At 35.1% G+C, this 27,087-nt stretch overlaps 1 protein-coding gene across 3 annotated transcripts in view; it reads left to right on the top strand.

The window, feature by feature from the left end:
* The window catches only part of LOC113100298 (FERM, ARHGEF and pleckstrin domain-containing protein 1-like), an 83,622-nt gene that overhangs the window by 22,480 nt on the left and 34,055 nt on the right, over positions 1-27,087 (top strand). For all 3 annotated transcript variants that reach the window (XM_026265191.1, XM_026265207.1, XM_026265122.1), the window contains exons 3-5: positions 25,557-25,661; positions 26,301-26,343; positions 26,425-26,503. In XM_026265191.1, the coding sequence (XP_026120976.1) occupies positions 25,557-25,661; positions 26,301-26,343; positions 26,425-26,503 (227 nt within the window). The remainder of the gene's footprint in view (positions 1-25,556; positions 25,662-26,300; positions 26,344-26,424; positions 26,504-27,087) is intronic.

Raw genomic sequence — 27,087 nt, forward strand, 5'->3', positions numbered from 1 at the left:
GTTTTTATGAAGTTTTCAGTCTTAGTTTGTTATTTTAGTACATCAATGAGTAATTATCTCACTAAATGGAAATTTTTAATATGTGATTATTCAATTATTTTATTTAGTGCATTTGTATTTTTGTTTGTTTTTGTATATAGTTTTGCAATAAAAGCGTATCAACCAGGTTCCAGAAATAATCACTAAGGGTGCTTTGGAAATTAGTGAGGGTGCTCTAGTCTTAATGCACGTTTCCACATATTTTGTCCCATCTATTGCTATGGTTATCACTATGTTACTCACTACTCGCATAAATATGCAGACATAAATATGAATCTCGCATAAATATGCAGACATCATTCCTGAAACTTAGCAACATGTGTGGTCGAAAAACAAAGTTATACATTTTAAAATAATTTATAGACTAGAAAGCTTGCAAAGAGTGCTCATAAACTCTAAAAAGCTGTCACTCTTTGCAACTGGCCACCCTCTTTTGAGTCAGTGCCCCAGACTCCCCCATCCCCCCCCCCCCCCCCCCCCCGACTATAATAACCCAGACTTAAGATGAGTGATACTATATTCTTGATTGTTTATATCAGTGGAAAATGTATAACTATATTATTGCTTGGCTGTAATATATATTTGAATCAAATATTTAGCGTTTTTTATGTGCAAATATTAGTTTTAGAGAAAAACAATGCATGGATTTGAAGCCAGCATTTATGTGACCTTTTACTAAAAATTTCCTTTCGTTTATATTTAATATTAGCTTTCATTATGCAGCTTCACTCATTGTTTCATTCTTTTATAGTAAATGCAGTGCAGTTGATTTGTGGTCCTGTGGTGATTCCGACATGCTGATAATTGGTGTTTTCCTGCAGTAATCATCACAGACTGACCGCAGTGACTCACTCTTGCTCCCACTCATCCTCACTTCTTTCATCTTTGATTTAGCGCCACAGGAAACATCAACCAACCTATTAAATGCTGCTACCGGACATGCCCAGATCCTCTTGCCCTTTATTTCTGAACATGTGCTCGATAGTAGCTTTATAGGGTGTAAAGTCTTCTGGTCTCAAATCTCTCGATGCAAAACTGTGGGATAATTTATTTATTTATTTATTTTGCTTTTAAAGAGATTGAAACCGTGGATCTTTATTCATAAAATGCAAGTCAATGGCTACTGTCAGTCTGGGAGTCAAAACCAAACACAGATGACACAAATTTCTCATTAACAGTCAATGAGATCTGTGCTGCTCGACTAAACCTTTTTCAGATTGTTTTGTCCAATTTGATGAACTGGTTCATTCGGCTCACTAAAAAGAACCATTTCAAAAGAATGATTCGTTTGTGAACCAGACATCATTCCAAACCGTTTGCCTGAAGCTATTGTAAATAATGTTCAGTTTCTTGCGTTTGAGTTAAAAATCTTCTTTACTGTTCTACTGAAAAAAAAAATAAGTCTTACATCTTGGATGGTCTGAATATTAGTAAATGAACAGCAAATTTTCATTTTGGGTGAATATCCTTAAAACTTCTCAAGATGCAGGCCTGAAACGGTCCTCCATTTAGGAGAACATTTCATTTTGGAAAATGTGACCTCAAAGAAAATTCCAACCACAAAACTTTGTTCCCACCCAATGAAATGTGTCTTTAAGTGGTCAGGGTTGGTCATCTCATGTCTCTGAATACATTGGGTCCATTCACTGGCTCTTATTTATGAGCAGGAAATTGCTTCCCCTCTGGACTGTTGTTATCTGCACATGAATGTGTCTGGGTGGTGCTTTAACTTTATATCATTATCATTATTCCCTCCTAGAAAGATATTTTAAGCTTTTGGATAGACGTTATATATATATATATATATATATATATATATATATACAGTATTGTTCAAAATAATAGCAGTACAATGTGACTAACCAGAATAATCAAGGTTTTTAGTATATTTTTTATTGCTACGTGGCAAACAAGTTACCAGTAGGTTCAGTAGATTGTCAGAAAACAAACAAGACCCAGCATTCATGATATGCACGATCTTAAGGCTGTGCAATTGGGCAATTAGTTGAAAGGGGTGTGTTCAAAAAAATAGCAGTGTCTACCTTTGACTGTACAAACTCAAAACTATTTTGTACAAACATTTTTTTTTTCCTGGGATTTAGCAATCCTGTGAATCACTAAACTAATATTTAGTTGTATGACCACAGTTTTTTAAAACTGCTTGACATCTGTGTGGCATGGAGTCAACCAACTTGTGGCACCTCTCAGCTGTTATTCTACTCCATGATTCTTTAACAACATTCATTCACATTTCTTGGTTTTGCTTCAGAAACAGCATTTTTGATATCACCCCACAAGTTCTCAATTGGATTAAGGTCTGGAGATTGGGCTGGCCACTCCATAACATTAATTTTGTTGGTTTGGAACCAAGACTTTGCCCGTTTACTAGTGTGTTTTGGGTCATTGTCTTGTTGAAACAACCATTTCAAGGGCATGTCCTCTTCAGCATAGGGCAACATGACCTCTTCAAGTATTTTAACATATGCAAACTGATCCATGATCCCTGGTATGCGATAAATAGGCCCAACACCATAGTAGGAGAAACATGCCCATATCATGATGCTTGCACCTCCATGCTTCACTGTCTTCACTGTGTACTGTGGCTTGAATTCAGAGTTTGGGGGTCGTCTCACAAACTGCCTGTGGCCCTTGGACCCAAAAAGAACAATTTTACTCTCATCAGTCCACAAAATGTTCCTCCATTTCTCTTTAGGCCAGTTGATGTGTTCTTTGGCAAATTGTAACCTCTTCTGCACATTCCTTTTTTTTAACAGAGGGACTTTGCGGGGGATTCTTGAAAATAGATTAGCTTCACACAGACGTCTTCTAACTGTCACAGTACTTACAGGTAACTCCAGACTGTCTTTGATCATCCTGGAGGTGATCATTGGCTGAGCCTTTGCCATTCTGGTTATTCTTCTATCCATTTTGATGGTTGTCTTCCGTTTTCTTCCACGTCTCTCTGGTTTTGCTCTCCATTTTAAGGCATTGGAGATCATTTTAGCTGAACAGCCTATCATTTTTTGCACCTCTTTATAGGTTTTCCCCTCTCTAATCAACTTTTTAATCAAAGTACGCTGTTCTTCTGAACAATGTCTTGAACAACCCATTTTCCTCAGCTTTCAAATGCATGTTCAACAAGTGTTGGCTTCATCCTTAAATAGGGGCCACCTGATTCACACCTGTTTCTTCACAAAATTGATGACCTCAGTGATTGAATGCCACACTGCTATTTTTTTGAACACACCCCTTTCAACTAATTCAACTAATTGCCCAATTGCACAGCCTTAAGAGCATGCATATCATGAATGCTGGGTCTCATTTGTTTTCTGAGAATCTACTGAACCTACTGGTAACTTGTTTGCCACGTAGCAATAAAAAAATATACGAAAAACCTTGATTATTCTGGTTAGTCACATTGTACTGCTATTATTTTGAACAATACTGTATATATATATATATATGTATGTGTGTGTATATATGTATGTGTATATGTGCATCTAAAAAAATTTAATATTGTGAAAAAGTTTTTTTTTTCTTGTAACTTATTTCAAAAAGTGAAAATTTTTATATATTCTAGATTCATTACATGTAAAGTAAAACATTTCAAAAGTGTTTTTGTTTTGATGATTAGAGTTTACAGCTCATGAAAGTCAAAAATCCAGTGTCTCAAAATATTAGAATATTTACATTTGTGTTTCATTATATGACCATCCCTACAGTATAAATTCAGAGTATCTCTTGTTCTTTGAAACCACAATAATGGGGAAGACTGCTAACTTGTTGATAGTCGAGAAGACAATCACTGACACCCTCCACAAAGAGCGTAAGTCACAGAAGGTCATTACTGAAAGGGCTGGCTGTTCACAGAGTGCTGTATCGAAGCATATTAAATGCAAAGTTGACTAGAAAGAAGAAATTGGGTGGGAAAAGGTGCACAGGCAACAGGGATGACCGCAAGCTTGAGAATACTGTCAAGCAAAGCTAATTCAAATACTTTGGAGAGCTTGGGAGAACAAGGAGTGGACTGAAGCTGGAGTCAGTGCATCAAAAAGTCACCACGCTCCAAAGTCTTCAGGAAAAGTGCTTCCGAGCCACTTCTGACAGAACAGAAACAACATCAGAAGCATCTTATCTGGGCAAAGGAGAAAAAGAACTGTACTGTTGCTCAGGAGTCCAAAGTCCGCTTTTCAAATAAAAGTAAATTTTGCTTTTCATTTGGAAATCAAGGTCTGGAGTCCGGAGGAAGACTGAAGAAGCACAGAATCCAAGCTGCTTGAAGTCCAGTGTGAAGTGTACTGTGTAATATCACTGTGCTTGATTGGCCAGCCAACATTCCTGACCTGAAGCCCATATGGAATCTATGGGATATTTTCAAGAGAAAGATAAGAAACAGTCAGTCCAACAATACAGATGACCTGAAGGCTTAATAGTGCCTCAGCATTGCCACAGGCTGATTGCTACCATGCCAAACATCACTGATGCTGGAGTTTGTGTTAAAGGACCCCCGACCAAGTATTGAGTGCATGAATGAACATACTTTTTTTTAAGTTTCACTTTTTGAAATATGTTACGAAAACAATTGACTTTTTCAAGATATTAGTGTAGGCCTATAGTAGGCTGTTTTATGTATCCTGATTTACTTCATGATTAGTTAAATCTGTTTTGCACATGCATCACCACAGTTAACCATTTCAGACAGTACAGGACTGCCTCTGTCTCGTTCATTTCACGTCTGTGGGCATTACGCACAGCTCAGTGTGGCCCAGGCACGGCGCCAGGATTACAGTTTTGGAATGGCCGGACCAATTGTGGGTGTGCCTTAAATTAAAAACGTAAAAAAAAAACTATAAAACTATATAACCTAATAAAAAAATATTGAATAATACAGCCTGCTGTTATAAACATAATATAGATTTTGATAGCTTGATGCTCTTTAAATATTTTGTTGCATTGTTAAAAATTTCGGTGCATAGTACAGATCTATCCGCGATCGCTCTCCATTGTTCTGACCTAAGAGGAGCGCTTTGAAATCTCCATTACTCGTGAAACGCATCATACCTGGGCTGCGTTTCCCGAGAACATTGTCTCTTAGCGTGCCACGAAGACTCTTAAGGTAAACCTTAACTAAAGGTATACTACCACTAAAGGTATATCATTGCTAGGCGTCTTCAGGGCTATCATCCACTCGCGAGGCAGAGGCGCTGGCACCCTCCTAGCAACGGCTGTTTTTGTAAAACATGATTTTGACGACTTCATTAAGTTTTGTTTTATAGGAAACTCTTTTTAAAATATATTCAATGTGTATAAATTGTATCTTAATTTTGATCAGCAAATATATAGCAGATAATGTAATAACCTTAGTGTAACTGACAGGAACTAAACATTAACATTACTAAAACATATTTTGCTACCTAAAAGTTAAAGATTTTTTGTCACGCATGCATGCATGTCTATTTCCCTCATATTAATTATAAAACGCATGTGGACTGATATTTTTCCAATGTCTGGACTCCTTTATTAATGGAGTATATAAACAGATGTTTCAATATATTGGTATTAAATGCATTTTCGGAGAATTTATATTTCAAATTTTTACTGCAAATGTCGAAATGTGTGCTCTTTGGTCCATCAGTGCTCGAGTCACTGATCACATTAGAATAAAATATCTCATAATAAAATACAAAATTGACTGATTTATGAATGTAGATGCATAGTCCTCATCAGTCGGAAATACAGATAAACGCTTTCATTTGTTGTATTTTTGATCCTGAAAGAAAACAGAACAACAAAAGAGCAAATCATACCACCGTCTGAGGTTTTGCTTCAGGTCGAATGCACCAATTTTTAAATCGTCCACAGCAGAGCATCGCGGGAGGCGGATCTGCGCCAGAGCGCACATGTGAATGAACTGCACAGTCATTTTCAGATGCAATTAAAAACAACAAAAAAACAACAACAACAACCCTGGATAGCCTACATTAGGCCCAAATGTGTTACCTATGGCATGAAATATCTGATATTCCGGTTGTCAGTTACATGCAAGTGGAAGTGTATTGTTGTTTAAACACCTTTATAACGATCGAGTTAGTTGAGCTTTATGCGCAATATAATTTTATGACACAAATTTTGAAATGTAGGCTTAAATCAAACACATTATAATTCAGATTCTGTATTTATATATACCTGTGTGTGTGTGTGTGTGTGTGTGTACACCATAGCATTATTATATACATATTATATACAATTTATTAACATTTTATTTGCAATTACCTTTTATTTGTTATCATATTCATGTGAAATATATATTAATATAATTTATCTTTTTTAATATTATAATTCATAATTATAGTTAATGTATTATAAATGATGAAATTAACAGTAAAACAATATAATAACAGTATATATATTTATATATATATATATTTGTGGGTCTTACTGTATCAGCGCAGTCAGTGTTGCAGACGCCCATCCTAACTGTTCCTATGGAAACTGAAGAGATTTTTCTGTCATGTGATGAGTGAGTGAGTGTCCAACAGTTGCTGCTATTGGGGAAATCTCAAGATTTATGTGGGATGTTAGACTATCTGTGTGCGTTCAGCCCAGCAGGGAGGTTTATTAATATTCACATGTCAGGCACATGTCTGTGAGACACTGTCTGGGTGGTTTTAGCAAGGTTTGGGTTCCCAGAGGGCTCTCGTCCTCTCAGGTGGACCTGTTCATGGCTTTGAAGTCAGGTAGGCTAATGAGCAAAAATCATTGCCATATGTCAGACGGTGAGGGGAATTGAAAAGCTGCTTGGTGTTAAGCAGTGTGCTGGCATACTGCCGTTTTCACAGCCTGTTTTGACTTTTAAACCAGGAATCAGTTTTTGCTACCTGTAATGAATAAGCCACTGTCTTCTGTTATGGCTTGTATTTGTTTATTTATTTTATATATATTTTTAAATTTTATTTGTAATATTTTTTTGTGTTAATAAAATACAACATATAAAAGATATACAAATAAAATTAAAATGAGAACCCAGAATATAAAATTCATGTATAAAACTAATATGAAATTATTAAAACTAAAAGCTAATTATAAATATGAATAACTATAAATATATTTATGTAATTAAGCGTTTTAATGCTTGCTCTTGTGCATGTATATATTAGTGGGAGTTTGTGTGTGTGTGTGTGTGTGTGTGTGTGTATGCATGTATGTAATTTATTGTTAATGTGTTTTATTATTTATAATTTTTATTTATATTATGTTATAATTTTTATTTGTATTTTAGTATTTTTAAATTTTCACATAATTTTTTTATTTTTTTAATTGTTTTAAATCTTCACATTTTCTTCTAAATCTTCTGTCTTATATATATATATTTGTTGTTGTTATTATTATTTCCAGTATTACATAGGTTTCGTGAACACCAAACGGAATCAAAGCTATCAATATATTTTTGAACATAATCGTTGCATTAATATCTTGAACCTCCATGATTTATGAATGTCTATCTGAGGTCATTGATGACTCTGGAATAGAGGACGTTTCATCTACTGGAGCTTCTGCAGGCTGACACTCTCCAGCTCACTCATCAGCATCTCTGTCACATGTGTCTGCACCGCATTAGGAGCAGTTGTTTAACCTGTTTACATTTATTCCTAAAAATTAGAGCTGATATTTGAGATTGAGTGTTGAGGATGAGATCCATTTTTAAGGAGCACAGCAGCTGTTAATGAAGCTTTTACATAATCACGGAGACCTGCAGCTCTAATTCCATGTAGGGGACAGGAAGACATATCCTTCACCCCTCACGAAAGTTTCCATCACATGGCTATTCATTGAGAAAAATGTGAAGGATTTGGCAGGAGCGCTGGATGAGATTGTTTACTGGCTTCACAGCTTCACACAATTACTCATTTATATTATACAATACAGCTTTATATGGATATTTTATTCTATATATTTTATTTAGTTTATTTTAGTATTATTTTTGTTTTATTTTGATATTATTTTGTCAATAAAAAATTATAATGACCAAAGGACAAAACAAAAAATAAAGAATAAAAATAATAATAATAATAATCAAACAAAATGAAAACCGACAATCTAATCAATTCAGAATTCAAAATATTATATAGTATATATAAAATATAGTACTGCATGTTCTGTGTTTATATTCAGAGAATATTTAAAGTGCATTTCGGTGCAGAACTGTACACTGCAGACTATTTTACAAAGAATATGCAGTATTTAAAATAAGGTTTTGATCTGTTATCATATTAATTTTTTTTTAAATTTGATCCTTAATCAGATAGCGACTGATATTACGTTTGATATTTACCTCTTTACTTATTAATTTATTTGTCATAATGGAAATATTGAATGCACTGCATTCTGGGATACAGTGCTCCAGCGTTTTCTGCTTCAGAATATGTTCAGAATAATGTGTGCCATATGCACATTTTCTGTATGCGTTAAAATACCCAGATGATCCGCTACATTTGCCAAAATATATTAAACATGTACATTCTGGGTGGAATAATGTGTCCCACAATGCACTGCACTCAACTTGACCTTCCAGTTCCTGTGTGCCAAATGAAGCAGAAGTGGTAGCGGCATGTTTTAACATCCCATTATCACGCTCAAGACATTTTTACATGGCATTTACAGATATGTTGCAGAAAATTGGATGCAATATACTGAACTATAAGTATAGTATTATGACAGCTGTATAGTACACAGATTGTTTATTACTGCATAATGTGTAGTATTTAAACAAAATAGCAATAATTAATTAAACAAATAAACAGTAGTAGATATTTATATAGGCCTACCCTTGCAATTATTTTCAGTATTTTGCTTTAATAATTGATAGATCCCTTAGAATAGCACTGCATCCCGTGTGAGATATGCTGAGGCGTGAGACGTTTGGCCAGCAGATCCTGTTTGTGAATAGACCATTTGTGCAGCTCTCAGCTCGTCTTTCACGCTCCAGTGTTTAGTTTGGGAAGTATTTGGCCGGGTGTTTCGAGTGACAGACCCTTCACACGCCGACCGGCACAGATGCTTAACAGACCGCTCAGCTGGCATGTGAGCCCGAGTGAGAGCCTCTCAAGACAGAAATTCACCTCAAGGCTGGCCCTTATCAAAAGATGTATGAAGAAAGTGCAGTGAAAGTTTCACAGTGTTTCCTGAGGTGCACTTCTAATGTTAACAGAATATAAAATAAAAGCAGAAACTGTGACTGATTTACCAAAGAATCCACAGTGAAATGTTCTGAACAAACAAATTAAAAGTCCATATAGTTGAAAAGAAATAATCCCTTTCCTAGCATTAGGATCCTTTGGAAGGTAATGTTATTTTTAGTCTAGGTGTCCTGTATTGCTCTTCTCTCCTCTTCATCTTACTAACGCTCCAGTGGGCGGAGCCAAAGACACGTTCATCCTCTTCTGCAGAGGCGGACCTTTGTCGAAACTATGATGTCATAATGTGACAAAATCCGAAACGTTTTATTTGAGCTTGGTTTCAATAAAAGCTGTTTTTGGACTAACAAGGAAATTTAGTTGTTTTTTATAGAACAATGATTTCTTACATGCCAAAAGATGAAGGAAAATGTATGACCCCTTTATTTATGACACGCTTGCACACACGCGTGTGAATATAAGTTAAAGTACTAAAATTACTATCTGAAATCTTCAGTTAAAACTGAAATAGAAATATTTTAAAACAATTTAGAAAAAAATTGAAATAAATGAATAAAAGTGACAAGTACATAAGATGACTACAAATTTAAATGAAAACTGAACATTTAAAAATAAAAGCTACTTTAAAATATAAAAAAAACTCAAATTGTATGTAAATAATACTATATATATATATATATATATACACACACATACATACATACATACACACACACACACACACACACACACACACACACACACACACACACACACACACACACACACACACATCCATACATCCATAAAATACATGGGCTGAACTGTTAATTTCTTCATTAAAAGACATCATCTGAGCTTATGCTTTTTTTCTTGTGAATCTTGTGAATCCCTGTTGGCTGGCGTTTAACTCTGAGCTTCCTGAGTTTCCTGCTGTTGTTTGAGAAGGAAGCTGATATCTCTGGCCACTGATATCATGTTTGACCTTCACTAAGTGGAGTTCCTCCTTTTTCTGACAGGCTTTTGTTTTTGTCAGTGCTGTGAATCACATTTAACACCATCTTCAGTTTTGAACGGATCATTTCTTACTGCCTGATCCTCTGTTATTGTCTTCTGGAGGTCTGCTTTTGACTTACCCAAAACATTTCAATCCAAATGCACTGAAATATACAGGATTATCGATGCCAAACCAGGATAAGAGGCATGTGTCTTCCGTGTAGTTTGTCTCGGATTCAGAGCTTTATTTTGGCAGTGGACGAACCACATGATCACTACCGAGATCCTGTATCTTTACATTCCTGTGTTGATAGAGCTCAGATAAATAAATGTGTTGTTGTTGAAGTTTTGGTGGTGTGAACATGGTCTTTCAGGAGGCAGCAGTCATGTTTTAGCTGTGTTTTGCTGATGTATGTCAGTCGAGGGCTGTAATTATTATGTGCTGAGCTCAAAGACCCTCACACAGCCTTCAGTCATCCAGATAATTACCGGATTACTGTTAGGCTTTGTTAATCGTGCTTTTATTGTTTAAACCGTGTTTTTATTAAACTCAGTGGCAAAAATACTACATTTTTTTTTAGCTAGATTTAATTTGCATTTGAGATTTAAATGAATGAAAATTAACCAAATATAATACTGTATTTATAGTCATTTATTAATTATAAATGACAAAACAAAAAGTTTATTTTATGTGTTGCAACAAAATAAATATTAAATAGTATTAATTAAATACCAGGAACACAAATGTGTGTATATATATACTAGTGTTATAAAAACAAACAGAAAAGAATATACCATTTATGTATATTCTATATCAGAGGTGCCTACGTTTTTTTTTTTAAATGAAGAGCTTTAATTTCATGAAGCTACTTTGTTCTTTGCCAACAAAAAGTCTTGTAGCTTCCTAAAATTACGGTTGATCCACTGATGTCACATGGACTATTTTAACAATGTCTTCACTACCTTTCTGTTCCTTGAACATGGTGGTTCCCTTGGTGCCTATGCAGGGTCAGAAAGATCTCGGACTTCTTTAAAAAATATCTTAATTCAAGTTCCGACAATGAATAGTGTTTTTTAAGAAACAACATGATGATGAGTAAACAAGGACAGAATTTTCATTTTTGGGTGAACTATCCCTTTAAGTTGTTGGTCGGAAAGGAGTTTACGCTACCGCCTCCAATTGATTTACACACAGGGATTGAGGAAACTAGAAAGAGGCCTTGTGGTCAGCCTTAATCTGCAGTATTTAGTGATGTGATGACCTCGACTACAGCTGCTGCAGATAGATCATGGCATGTCACGACAGCTCGTGACCCCAGATTAAAGAGTCACGGTCTTCCTCAGAAAATCAGATAACATTCCAAACAAAGACATCAAGCACGTTTACATGCGTCTTACAGCAGTTATGTCTATTTTAACAATGTGTAAGATTGTTTACATTTTGTTTTATTTTATTCGTGAAAAGTCGTAAAAAAAAAGTCAAAGTCTTGATTTTTGCTCATCACCAAAATAGCCTTTTTAAAATATTTGTTTGCATTGTAGGGCACTGTACAAAAATATTACATCTCCTTTACATTGTTGTAGTTAGCAAATTGTGCAAAACTTGTTCATGCCACAAAAAAGAAAAAAATGGCTAAACTTTTTTTTTTTTTAACACAAATAAGCAGCTTCTATTTACAGCTTCCAATTTTAACTAATATTTATATAAATGGTATAAATATAAATGCATATTTTAATACATACACATACTGTATATATATATATATATATATATATATATATATATATATATATACATACATACACACACACACACACACACACACACACACACACACACGTGTTATCTTTCACATAGACACAAAGTTGTTAAAATACCCGTTTTGGCAAGTATTCTAAACACAGTAAACCGTTGAGAAAGAAACCGGATGCATGTCAGTATTAGGCCTGTGCATTTGGTCTTAAAGGGACAGCAGCCAATAAATACTTGCTGCTTTGTGCCAGTTGAATAACACCACAGCTTTAACAAAGATTATTCTGTATTTAAATTGTATTTAAAGATGTGCAAAATCTGGTAATCTACATTTTGATCTCACTTAACATCAAGCTTCGCTTATATCATCTTTCCAATGGCAACTTATGCTGTAGAAACGTGGAAGGCATTAGCTAGTATTTCTCACAAGGTAGACATCTTCCATCAGCACTGCCTGAGAAGAATACTGTGCAATCGATACTACAACCACATTACTAATGAGGAAGTCATGCGATGAAGTAAAATGCCAAGCACACCACCGCCTGTGGCTGGCCGGACACATAATGCAGATGGAAAGCAGCCATGTCCCAAAGAAGGTGCTTCAGTGGGTCCCAACTGGAGAACGGAGATGCAAGGGTCGACCACAACTGACCCGAACCTGTATCAATGACCACATTTCCCTTAACATCATGTTGGATGAAGCCAAAGATTTGGCCCTTGATCGCATTCACTGGAGAGCTCTCGTCACCAAGTACACTTATTAGTGTGGAAGGAGAAGAAAGATGTACAAAATGTTGGTTAAAACTTTAACTTAATCCCCACCGATCTTTGCTTTCGAGGTGATTTGCGGTCAGTTGAAAGTAATCTCACGCATCTACAACATACCAAAACTGTCCTTTGATTTGTTTCTTTTCATTAAACCTTCACGTGTTTAGAAATGCACTCGGTAATGACCTGCAATTCACCCCAAAGAACAGATGTGTGTGTGCAGGTGCGTCAATAGGAGCAAGAATCACTGAGGACATGTTTGCTTATGAAAGCTCTTGTATTTTCAGTACAGCATTTAAGTATCGGTGGTTATTGGTTGAATATGTGTGTTTAATATGCAAGCTCCTTCTCTATGCCTGTAATTGTTGTTGGTGTATTAATGCAGCAGTGAACTACTATTGCTGCATAGCAATCTAATTTAGTAAGCCTGAATTTTAACAAAATCTTTAATTATCACAATAATATCCTTTTGCTTTAGACTTTGCAATATTTGCAGAACTGCTCAAGATGAGTTAAATTAAATGCGGACTGTTTTTGGACTGTTGTCTTCAAGTCATTCCACAGATTTTCAGTGGGGTTTAAGTTTGCTGTGTGCTTTGGGTCATTGTCATGTTGGAAGGTAAACCTTCTTCCCATTGACATCTTTCTGGCAGAGGGCAGCAGATTTTCTTTAAGAATGTGATGGGATTTTGCCCCATCCATTTTTTCTTCTATCCTGTCAAATGCTTCAGTCCCTGCTCCAGAAAAAAACACCACATCCATGCTTTACTGAAGGAATACTGTTATAAAGATGGTGATCTATGTTGGATTTATTGTTTTGTGTTGAGGCCAGATAATTAAATTTAAGTCTCATGTGGCCTTTCTTGAGGAGTGACTTTTTTCTTGCAACCTTCCCAAACCAGCTACATAGGTGAAGAGTTTGTGATATTGTTGTCATGTGCACACAATAACCACTCTGTCACTGTACTGTACGCCTCTTGGTCGCCTCTCTAAACAAATTCCTCGTGGCTCTTTCATCCAGTTTGGAGCAACCTCCTGATCCAGGGAGGGTCTGTGCTGTCCCAAATACCTCCCACTTCTTAATAATAGACTTCACTGTCCTTCTAGGCATTGATAAAGCCTTTTTTTATTTTTATCAATGTCTAGATCCTGACTTGTGCCTGTCCACAACTTTATCCTGGAGCTCTTTTTACAGTTCCTTGTCATCCATAGTTGATTGTTGCTTCTGTTGCATTACAAAGGACTGAAATGCTCCAGAAAAGCTCTTTTCATGCTGAGCTTATCATAAATGACCACAGCTGATCACAGATGAAAGTGGCTAATGGCTTTGTGATGCATTGAGAAGGTGAATAACTCCACTTGATGTTCATTTTTAGGATGAGGGTTATCCTTTTTCCAACTCAATGATTCAGGTTTTATTTTTATTTTTTTCTGACATGTTGTTATTGTTATATTCTTCACTTGGATGTTATAAGTTGCTCTGAGTAAAACTCTGCTTGTCTTGTTGCAAAGCAACAAAATTTCATTATATTAAAAGGGGTGATTCTTTTCTATACCCGCTGGATATACTTTCATTGTATTTACTAATATGTTGAATTAGCTTTTTAAAAATATTTTTCCAATTAAAAAAAATATTTTATAATTTTTTTCAGTTAGCTGCCGGTTTAAGTTTTAAGTGTAAGTTTTCCTTATATTTATATTTTATTTCAGATTTATTATTATTATTGTTATTATTATTATTATTATTATTATTATTATTATTATTATTATTATTATTATTATTTAAATATTTTTATCTAGCTTTAAGGCTTTTTTATTTTAGTTTTAATTTATTTTAGTTCTTAAAATTATTTCCATTTTAATTTTATTTTAATTTTATGTTTTATGTTTATTATTATTATTATTATTATTATTATTATTATTTTTTTTTTTTTATAAGTTAACACCACTGGAGCATTTGTCTGGATTCATTCTACACACAATGTGGTGTGAATTGTGTAAATTGATGTAAAAAGTTGACAGCAATGAGGCGGTATCTAAACCCCAAAAGTTGCTTAATGGCTAAAATTAATACACAATTTGCTTATGCTATTTATAAACAACAAATCCAAAAATATAAATCGATATAAATATAGATTTTTATCAATATAATATAAATCGATAAATGGACAGTTAGGTAGATAAATACTATTTGTGCTGTAAGTAAAATTCATTTTCATATTTAATCAATAGAAAACAAAGATTATGTTTGTGTTGGTGTGTACATATTAATGAAAAATGTGTATGATCACCTTCTTTTTCTGGCTTTCTCAGCATTTTTTTGTCCATACAATGATAATAAATGGGGTCCAACATTTTTTTGCACCACATTTACTAAAATATATATTTTTTTGCTTCATAGAAGAAAGTCATACAGGTTTGAAGGATGTGATTTTGAGTATTTTGGGGGCAAACTATCCCTTTTACTGAAACAAGACTAAAATAACACTGAAATATGACTGAAATTGCTATTGAAAGACCTATTTTGAGAGACAAGCTGCTCTTCTTCGCTGGTTCCTCATACCTCCTTATTTGATAATGATGAGACCGTAATGTGCCATTACCCATGGGGCTTTTCCATGTCTAATCCACTATCTCTACTTTAGTTGAGAGCGTGACTTGCTGTGTTTTTCATTAGTTTTCATTTGTGACCAACGTGATTAACATAACCTCCGAGACTCAGTGATGTGCGCTGCATTTTAATGATCTGACTGTGGCTTTTAATAACGCTTGGGCTTGAAATCTAATAAAGCGCCACTCATCCATATACATATACTCCCGTCCCTTTACACACAGCTACAGACTGAATGGTTTGTCAAATCATATCAAGGGGATTCCTCATTATTGAAGCCAAAACTGTGCTTCACAGTCGGACTGGTTGTGAGCCTCTGCTTGAGCTGAGAAAATATATCTTGATATTTTCAGTAAAGATGCACCAGTTACAATTTTCTCGGCCAATTTCTGATTAAAAAAAAAAAAAAATTTAAGTGTGAGATCCTGAAACAGGTTTTTGCAGATTCCGATTTTCTTTCTAAGAACTATAATTGACAGCATACTGTATATCTATACTTTTTTTTTTCAATGCAGAAATTATTAAACATTACAGATGATCTCACTTAACTCACAAAATAAAGTGCTCTGTGACTGCAAAGAGGTAGAAATGAGTTGCTGTATGACAAGACAGATGCCATTTCCCACTGTGTTTATAAATGGTCTTTTTTTCCCCTAATCTTATTTAATTTGTAGTCTTTCACTCACATCAAATTTTTACATTGTTTCAATTAATCCACTTAGAATAATAAGAAACTGTAGAGTTACATTTATGCATTTAGCAGATGCTTTTATCCAAAGCGACTTACATTGCATTCAGGCTAACAATTTTCTCCTATCATATGTTCCCCGGGATTCGAACCCCCAACCTTGCGCATGCTAACACTAGCTATTAGCTACACTAATACTATTAACAATTAACACTATTAACAATCTACACCATTATGTGTAATCTATTTAGTCACATCAGTGTTTCTAATGCTAAAATATAATTATTGTTGATTTAATGGATTCAAAGGTAGATCGAACAAATGTTTAATCAAAAGTCTTTGGGAACAACTACAAACTATTTTGAAGTCAGTAACAATTGAGACTGTGGGAAAGTACATAAAAACAATGCCAGCAAAAATGCAAGCTCTTATTAAGGCCAAAGAAAGCCATACAAACTATATATATATAATTTATTTCTTTATTTTTATTATTTCTTTATTTTTTTTAGAATAAGAATAAGAATAAGGTTAGAATAAGGCTTTAGAATAAGGTTCCATTAGTTAATGAATTAATTAACATGAAAAAAAGAATGAACAATACATTTATTACTGTATTTATTCATCTTTGTCAATGTTCATGAAAATTAAGTTATTCATTGTTAGTTCATGCTAATTCACAGTTTACAAAGTGAAAAAGTCAAAGATTTCATCAGTAAACATTAGTTTAATAACTAATGTTAACAAGCACAACTTTTGATTTAAATAATGCATTAATAAATGTTGAAATTAACATTAAGATTAATAAATGCTGTATAAGCATTATTCTTGCTTAGTTCATGTTAACTATAGTTAACTAACAGTTAGTTAACCATTTTTTTGTGTGTGAATAAAGACTATTTAGTTGTTACACTCTGTTATTTGCCTAATAAATGACAATAAAAAAAAACTTTTGACAGGTGGTCTAATAAATTTGTTAAGCATTGTATGTAGCTACGTAGTTTTGTGAGGAACTGAAATTTAAATTTACAAACTTGTTTATGCTCTGCAAATTTCTTGATTGCCAACGGCTGCAATTTAGTGGATTCCCACATCCATGAGCGAGGCAGTTTGATTTCAGTTGAAGAGGTGCAAGTTGTGTGACACCGCACAGCATTCTTCTAGAATCTGTTTGCATAATATGTTTAAACAGAAAAATGCATGTGCATCCACTGATTCACGCAGGGGAAAATAAAAAACCTTCAACAAAACATTTGGGGAACTTGTTCTGATGGTAGGTCTATGCCATGGCTAGATAGACGTTTAAGAATGCATCGTTTGTCTCACCAGAGAAGATGTATTTTCGTGTTGCCCCTGGGCACTTGCCCAATTACCCATATGGTTAATCAGCCATATTATGCAATAAATTCACAATTATTCTTGTGCAAATTTTTGGGTGGCCAATATGTTTCCCTGCTTCCCTAGTTATTTTTTTTAATTGACATTTTGATTGGGCTTCTTGATAGCAACAACTATTCAGAACACCTTGGCAACTGCATTTCAATATGAAGTCCCCTACACACGCCCTAACAACCTTGCTAGCAACCACTCACAACACATAGCAACAGACTAACAACCATTCTGAACACCTCAGAAGTTGCATAGCAACACCTTAGCCACCACTCAGAACCTCATAGCAACCTGGCTGACAGCTATTCGGAGCACCCTTGGTAACTGCATTTCAATATGCAACTCCCTACACACACCCTAGCAACCACTTAGAATACATAGTGATAGTGACAGACTAACAACCATTCCAGAAAACCTCAGCAGCCACATATAAATACCTTAGCAACCTGGCTAACAGCTATTCAACACTCTTGCAACTACTCATACATCCTAGCAACCATTCAGAGCATCTTAGCAATTTCAAATCATCCTGGCTAACAGTCATTCATAATACCTTAGCAGCTGCAACCTCTTAGCAACCTCATAGCAGCTTGGCTGACAGTCAGTCAGAATACTTTAGCGGCCACATAGCAACATATTTGCAACCACTTGCCAACTGCATTTCAGTGTTCCTGCAACCACTCAAAACACATAGCAACCACATTGACAATGGACTAACAACCACTCAGATTGCATTAGCAGTCACATAGCAACATCCTAGCAACGAAACAACACCCTAGCGACCACATAGAAACAGATTAACAACGTGGCCCATAACACTAACAAGCACATAGCTAATTTAAAAACTGCTCTGGACACTTAAGCAACCGTCCAGAACATCTTAGAAACTGCATAGCAACCACTCAGAGCATCATATCATATCATGACCAAAAAATGCAGTTGTATTTCTGGATGCATTTATTTAAAAGTATTATGATCACACATTCTTATGTTGAAAGCTCTCTCTTTCAGTGACGTTTGCACAGTTTTGGCTGCAGCGATCACAAGCTTGAGCGTTTTTCTTCAGCATGCTGTTAGATACGAGTGTCAGTGAAATAAATGAGCGCTGCAGGAGAAGAGCTCTTTGAGCGGCGGATGAATGGCTGACTGTTGTGGCTTCTCGACTGTATGCTGCCAGAGCCCCAGAGCTTTAGAAAGGCCTGGTGTTTGTGTGACGGTGCACTCGAAGAGCTGATGAATGCAGCTCTGTCATTATAAGACATCAGCAGCTCATCAATGTTCAATGCAACCCAATGCAGAGCAGCACATGTATAGTTTTCAAGTCTTTGCGTGAGTTTTAATTTAAATATTTTAATGCAATTTTACATGCAATATAGTTTTTCGCTGAATCATATAGAATGGATTTCAATTTCTTCCAACTAATATCGCATATTTATTTGTGCATGCTCACTTCCTGTTTTTAGAATCAGATTAACTTTGCATTACATTCAAATGATGTTCTGAGTGGTTGCCAGGGTGTTGCTATGCAGCTGCTTATGTGTTCTGGGCAGTTTGTTAGCCCATTGCTATGTTGTTGCTATGGTGCTCAGGCCAGTTTGTGGTTGCTAGATTGTTGAATGATTGTCAGGTGTTGCTATGAAGCTGCTAAGATGTTCTGAGTGGTTGCCAATGTGTTGCTATGTGGCTGCTGAGGTGTTCTGAGTTAGCCCATTGTGATGTAGTTGCTAGGATGATCAGAATGGTTGCTAAAGTGTCCAGAGCAGTTGTCAGCAGCTATGTGGTTGGAAAAGAGTTGTAAATTGTTGCCAGGTGTCACTATCCAGTTACTAAGTTGTTCAAGGCGGTTGCTAAGGTGTTGCTGTGCAACTGCTGAGGTGTTCAGAATTGCTGCTAGTCTGTTGCTTTTTGGTTGCTAGGGTGTTGTGAGTGGTTGCCGGTTGTTGCTATGAGGTTGCTAAGGTTTCTAGGGGTTGCTAAAGTGTTGCTATAGACGGTTTCAACGGCAACAACATAAACAAACGTTACTGCGCATGCGTGCTTTTGTGGCCCTAACTTAACTTCCGGAAGACTTCCAAATAGAACCAATAACAACAGCCAAGTCCCTCTAGAGTAGATATTTTTTTGATAACAAACAAAATATGTTTGCTTGTGTAAATCAGGTGGACTTAATGAAAATGCTAATTAATTAATTATTTCCGTGCAGGAGATCCATAAAGCGCAAGAAATAGAGGTTTCCCCAGTAACAGCTGTAAACAAAGCAGAGCTACGCTCACAAACGCTGCGTTATCAGGCATATAACATGCAAGTCTTCCTTCAGAAGTAGTGATATTAAAAACACCCGTGCCTCGTTTTGATATTTAAACATATATAAATGTAAGGAATTAATATTATTAAACGTGCAGCACGTAACGTTACTCATGTTTATTCAACAAAGCCTTTTTGAAAATCGATCAGTTTTAAAATCGTGGCACAATCACCTTAACTTTAACTAACTGCGTTTGTAGAAGGCACCGCAGCCAGACCGATATACACAACACAGACCGGAAGTTAACTTAGGGCCAGGTGCGTGCGCCCGATGAAACCATCTATATGGTTGCTGAGGTATTTGGAATCTATATTTAGTTTATTATTATTTCTCTTAGATAAATTTGTTGAACAGCAGACAGGCTAGTTGTTCTTATTGTTAGATTTGTGGGCATTTTTGCAATTTTTATTCTTCGACTGTATCTGAAATGGCACTCAATATTTTCACCTTTGATTATTTGACAAATATGAAAGATGTGAAATTACTCCTAACTAGGTTTTATTTTCTTTCTTTTGTGTGTGTGTGTGTATGCTTAGCATTCCTATTTGAATTGAATTATGGGAATTGACTCCTTGCTTAAGATTGGTTGATTGGATTTCAATTTTGTCCAAATAATATTAGATATTTAATTGTGCATGTTAATTTTACTTTTATTGTATTTAATTAGATTCTCCTTTAAAACATGTTTTAAGCATTTATTAAACATTATATATATATATATATATATATATATATATATATATATATATATATATATATATATATATATTTACATTTATTCATTTAGCTGACACTTTTATCCAAAGCGACTTACAATTATATATTTAAGTATATATGTCCGAGGTCGCACATCTCTGAAGCACCTAGGGGTTAAGTGTCTTGCTCAGGGACACATTGGTGTCTCACAGTGGATTCAAACCCGGGTCTCTCACACCAAAGGCATGTGTCTTATCCACTGCGCCAACACCACCCCATATATATACATTTTGAGTTTATTCTTATTTTTACATTGTTGAATTCATGTTCTTAGGGTGAATATTTCTGTGAGTGAATCTGTGTGGATCTGAATGTTTTTTTTGTTTTGTTTTTTTTACAAGTTCTCATAATGAATCTGGATCCATTGTCTGGCTGTTGCTGTAGTCGGATCTTTCCTGCTCAAGCTGACTGGAATTTCAATGAGAGCGCGTTTGACTCCCGCTGACTGGAATTCTGTGCTGGCAAGATTAATGGCTGGATTACATTTTATATTCATTTTGAGCCTTATTTTATTTCTTGAGGAAGACGTAATTTACCTGCGAGTTTCCAGTATGCATTTTTCTTTGTTAGATGGCACACCTTTTTTTGTGGCCTTTTTGTTGTTTTGATTCCTAGACTGTATCAGAGTAATTATAGTTAATTAAAACCAAAACTAAAACCATAAAAAGTTACTTGAAATAAATGTTAACTGAAAAAAAAACTTAACTATAACCTAAAATATAAAGCAAAAACTTAAAATATAATTTCAGCCAGTTGCCAAACTGAAACTGATAAATAAAAATGAACAAAAACTTTATAGACATATTTAAAAAAATAAATAAAAAGAAAATAATAATTAGTGAAATTAAAGTGAAAAAAAATAAAAATAAAATATATATATATATATATATATATATATATATATATATATATATATATATATATATATATATATATAAAATAAATCTAATTCAGAATATTAACAAAAATCTTTTCTCATTTTTGTTTAGTTTAACTCAAAATACTAAAATGAATGAAATAAACTAAACTAATAAATAACAAATGATACAAATTATAGATGGATACTTTAGATGTGTGGAATTATAAACTCATGATTCTGAAGAGAGTGGAAAAGAGAGAATGACAAGTGGATTTTTATTTTCAGAATTGTGAGACTGCTACTTTAAAACTGTAATTTTCTGCCACCAGGTCGGCTCTGCCCACAAAAAAAAAAAACATCTCATTAGTATGGGTGCATTAGTATGGGTATATGGGCACTATAGGAAATATAAAAAATAATATAATATATAATATAATAATATAAAATATAATATAAGAATTGTTCACTGAAACACTACAAAATGAATTTAAATAGTGCATTGTGTAGTAAATAAGGATTAACTTGGCGTAAATGGTGAATAATAAAAGGAGATTGGATTCAAACTCTGGTTTCCAACATTCATTGTGATGCAGAAGTAGATATGATTCATGCATCATCATAATTAAATGCATCATATAAGCAATACTACAGCTAAACGCGTCCAGCAGCTATAAATAGTGTTTTTTCTAGAGCCAGATGTGTTTTGGATGATGGTCACCTGTAATAAACTGTTGAAACGGAGGAAGAATTATTTTTTCTGATAACATTTTTAAATTTAATTTTATTGCAGCAGAAGAACAGTAAGTCTTTAATGCAGCACTCAACTGTGGGATCGAAACATCTGGAACCAATGAAAGCAACACGTGGAAGCCCAGAAAGGGAGGGACACAGCTACTGTACCGCATCCACCGCTGGGGCTGTTGAGTCGAAGATGATACAGTTTTTTCTTGTTTCCCATAATTCCTTGGTTTTCCTCTTTGTCCTCTGCTTGCACTGATAAACGCTGGACTGCTGCCAGTACTGCACTTCTGTAGTGGTGTTTGCCGAGGAGCGCGTCTCTTTTTAGTATCACTCAATCTTTGTGTTATTGATCTGCACAAAGGTTTTCACTCCCCTTTAGATCCTTGATATCATTCTCTTGTTAACTTCACCGTCTTGTAGCATACTTCTGCTAACCACAGGCAATTGTCTCACGTCGCAGGAATGTCTGGATTTATTTGCAGCTGGCTGCTCTTTCCCACATTTTACAATAGAAAGGAATTGGGACGCATCCTGACTGCACAGCTGTCTGAGTCTTTATTAGGATTCGTCCTCTGCAACGTTAGCGTTCATTGGTTTTCTTTAGGTTTTATCACTGAATGATTTTTCGGCTTTAGGCACAAAGTGGATGTATTTCTGCTCTGGTCTTTATCCCAGAGGCGGTCCTTATCTGAGTTTGTGTTTCAAAGCAAACATCATGCCGAGCTGAGATCTCTCGCTCGTGTGACATCAGCTGTTTATGCTAGCGGTCAGATACCCATCGACCCCTGTGTGACCCGTTCCCGTCCCGCCTTGGTTTCCAGCTGCAGGAGCAGTGGTTCGTGTGAGCGTGAGCTTGTGGTGTCTGTGCCAGCGCTCTGTGTTGGTGGAGGGTGTTGGATTTGTCGGTTCTCCTGGTCCCCCGGAGGCTCCGGGGCCCTTCTGCTTGGACCTTGTGAAACAGCTGGTAGCTGGTGGGTTTGTAGATCTCCGCTCCTGCAGGAAGAGCAAAACCCTCAACGAACCGCTCTTGCATTAATTGAATATTATTTGTATTTCTTGTGCCACTTAAACTGCTGTGTAGCCTTAGATGGGATTATGCCCTTAAAATGAAGGATTCAGTTCAGCTGTCAAAACATTCCTGGACATCAAACGTTCATGGCAGCTTGTTTTAATGGTGCCTTCGTGTCCTTTTTGGGAATTTGTTACTTGTGTGTTTGACTATGATGTCTATATGTGGCATGACATTCTTAAAGCAAAGTGGATCCATTGGAAAATTTGTACTTCATACTTGTTTTTATTTTATTTATTTTTTATAGCCCTAGTGTAATCTTGCTTGACCAAAGGTTCTGACCATCAGTTTGACTGTCAATCTGGAAACAGATGCAGCTTATTTTATCCATTTAGATTAAAAGTTAAGCGCCTAACCACTTTTTCATTATAACTTTAAATAATGATAATAATAATCATAGATCATAAATAATGCAACTATTAATTATCACTTAATGTTAATCTATTTCAATGATTTTTGTTTTATTTTCAATAATTTTCAAACATATCTCAGTTTAGCTTCAATTTTAAATTTAATTTCAGTTTCAGTCATGAAATTTTTTTTTTATTATACATTTTTAATTTCATTATTCAGTTTTCATGACCCTTCCTAACCTTAATCTCATTATTAATGCTTAATGTTTGTTTCAATTCCTTTGTTATATGCCTTTTTCTTTAATTTATCTATTTAGCTTTGCAAAGGCAACATTTCTAATGTTCATTTTCTTAAGTTGATGTTTTTCATCTAATATCTATATTTATATTTTCATATACAAAATGAAAAATTAAAATTATTTGTATTCATTTTAGTTAACAATAACAAGACAGGTTGTCTTGTCTGTAACTTTGTCTGTAATATGTTCTTTATTTGTAATTCAAAATACATTTTGCTGGTCTTTGCGAATGTGCAACAGAATTAAATAGCAGATGCCCATCTTAAATGTTTTAAATTAAATCCAAATTCAAGGGCTTCCAACGCAAATGCACTTTTGACTGCTTAAAATATTAAAATACTGTATGTAATATATAAGTATAAGTAATAATACATATTATGTGTAAAAACTTATGAGCAATACTAATTGGCTTCTACCATTTAGTTCTTTAACTGATATCTGTAGTGCTTTTCATGTGTGCCTGTCTTTTAATATGATCATCTGATATGATTTGTTCTATTTTTTGAACACTGTGATCATCTGTTATTACACATGCAAACTGCAGCATAACCATGCACTAAATATCACACCTAAACACCCTTAATTTTGTCCTGAGAGACTATTATTCACGGGGAGTGGTAAGCCTGGCGTTGCTGTAAACACGCACCGTCTGCTTGAAGAACGCAGATATATATCGGTTCATTTATCTTCTTTAATGGAACTTTTCCATATATTAAATGAACGTCTGCCTTCCAAAATCAACTATGCATTAACCTCAGCTTGCCCTCCATGTATATTTAAAGTGTGTTTTACTGGACGTGAGCTGGCAGATCTGAACTGTTTCGGTTGGCAGGAGCATGGGATGATGAAATTTATATAAGTAATAAAGAGCTGCGGTGTGTTTGCTCAGGTTCGCTGAGGTTTACCGCTTCCTGCTTTGTGCTCATTGTTGAAAAATCTAATCTAAAGCAGTTTTTCACATCTGAAATAATTCTGTTATTCTAATGTTCTGCTATATATAGGAAACATCTACACTGTGCAATTGTTTTCAAATATTTTTATTGCATAAAATAATTTTATAGTGATGCATTGAAATTGACTTTTTACTGAAACTTATATATGTGTGTGTATATTATACTTTGAGTATGAGCACATCCCTAGTTTACCCTCTGTGAATTCTGTATTAAAGAAAATACCATTAGGATCCTTTTGAAAATGATGATGATTATTATTATTATTATTTTGTTTTTGTAAATGCAATGCAGAAAAGCACATTTCTTTATTCTTTTTGACTGGATGTGAGGTGTGTGTTGTGTGTTTTCATGCCTGAGAGGACTGTAAAGTCAGCTTGCCGCACATGGCAGTGTTTGTGTTGTCTGGCCTGGTTTTAACAGTGAGGTCATGGGTCACGGCAACAAGCATCTTGTTAAAATTGTTGGCCAATTAGGAGACTTTGTGCCAGTGGATTTGCCTGAATGACAGACTCTCTGGATGCTGTGGTCTTTGGTGTTTGCCGAAACGGGTTACTGTATACAGTGAAGTCTTTGATCCTGCTGCAGCGAACATAGAAACTGAGAAGCTTGATGTTGAAGTCCGAATGAAATGACGTTCACAACCTGTTTTACAAGTGAAACAAGATATCTGTTGGGACTGATCCGGATGATTCCTCAACATGAAAGAAATGCCTTATGCCTGTTTATGCAGGTGCCTGTACCGTCAGACGAGTTACTGTACATGTTTCTTATCTAACAAGCTTCATGGGTGATTTTCTGTTTCTACAGCAACGTGCTTCAGGGAAGGTGCTGTTTGACCTGATTTGTGCCCACCTGAACCTCATCGAGGGTGATTACTTTGGTCTGGAGTATCAGGACCAGCGTAAAATGACGGTGAGCAACACTTCTTTTTAAATTCTGATTGCTAATTTTAGAGACAATATTCAGGTGCTAACGTTATTTGTTCCCATTAGACATTTAGACACTGTGGCTCTGTTTTAAACCGTAATGATCTACTCAATTATAAGCATCTCACTATAATAATAATAATAATAATAATATCGTAATAATAGTATAAGTTGTTTGTGTAAGCAATTGAACTTTTTGCGTAATCATTCATGGCTTTGTGAGATATGTTGCAGAGATTTAGTATTTTAGGCTTTATTATAATTATTATTATTGTTGTTGTTGTCAGTAATAATAATAATAATACTAATAATCCAGGAATGGCTGTTTTGTGAAGCTTCAAATAATCTAAGCAAACAAATTAAGTTATTAGCCTGTAAACACACAGATGTGTATGATGAAATTATGCTGTTGTATAATATTTACTTGTTTCGCCCAAAATCTAAGGTATTTAAGTGTCATGGATAAGGCAATCCCAGAATGCATTGCAACAAGCTCAGTAAACATTTTAAGAGAAATGTCAATTGTAAATGTAACTAATAAAACTGTGTTCTAATATGTGCAGTAGCACTGCTGCATTAAAGAAATATGATTTCAATTGTTTTTGTTGCTTTGTTTCGTTCTCAGGTGTGGTTGGATCTGCTGAAGCCAACTCTAAAACAAATCAGACGTACGTATCCTGGTGTTACTGTTATTTGAATTGATCTAGTGAACATGACGATCTGACAGCATTGTGTTTCTCTGCCTGCAGGACCCAAGAACACCATCCTGCGGTTCGTGGTGAAGTTCTTCCCTCCTGATCACACGCAGCTGTTAGAAGAGCTGACCAGGTGCTATTTGTGTTATTCATTTAAAGCCTTTTACATAAATAACACTTGCAAATTCATGGCTATACCATTAAAGAATATTCAAATTATTTTAATAATCGCGTTTGAGTGACGAATGAAATTCAGGCAAACCTCGGCGTGACAGCTCAGCTGATTGTAACTCCTCCCACTACAGTTAAAAAGATATACAAGTTCATCCGTACTCACAGCTGCCTCAGTCTGTTGCACAGATGTGCACTTGCCCTCCTCCATCCCCAGCTCCTCCTTGTACAGGCATATGATCACTTAGTCTTGTCCACGAAAATCATCTATCAGCTAATCTTTGCTTAATCTTGTCCAGTCTCATTCACAGAGCTGTATAACATCTGCATGAAGTTTTGTATCTGTTGCACATAAAAAATCTGAACCCTTCAGAGCTAACAAAACCTGCCGCCAAAATAATGTTTAGGACCTTTACAATAGTCTTAATTGACAGATTGTTCCTGACTGAATGAGCATTATTTATATAGTAATATTTATATTATTTATATTGTAATATTTCCTTTATTTATATTGTAATATTTCCATTATTTATATACTACTACTAT

The sequence above is a fragment of the Carassius auratus genome, chromosome 1, assembly GCF_003368295.1.
Source record: "Carassius auratus strain Wakin chromosome 1, ASM336829v1, whole genome shotgun sequence".
In the NCBI taxonomy this organism is placed as follows: Eukaryota; Metazoa; Chordata; class Actinopteri; order Cypriniformes; family Cyprinidae; genus Carassius; species Carassius auratus.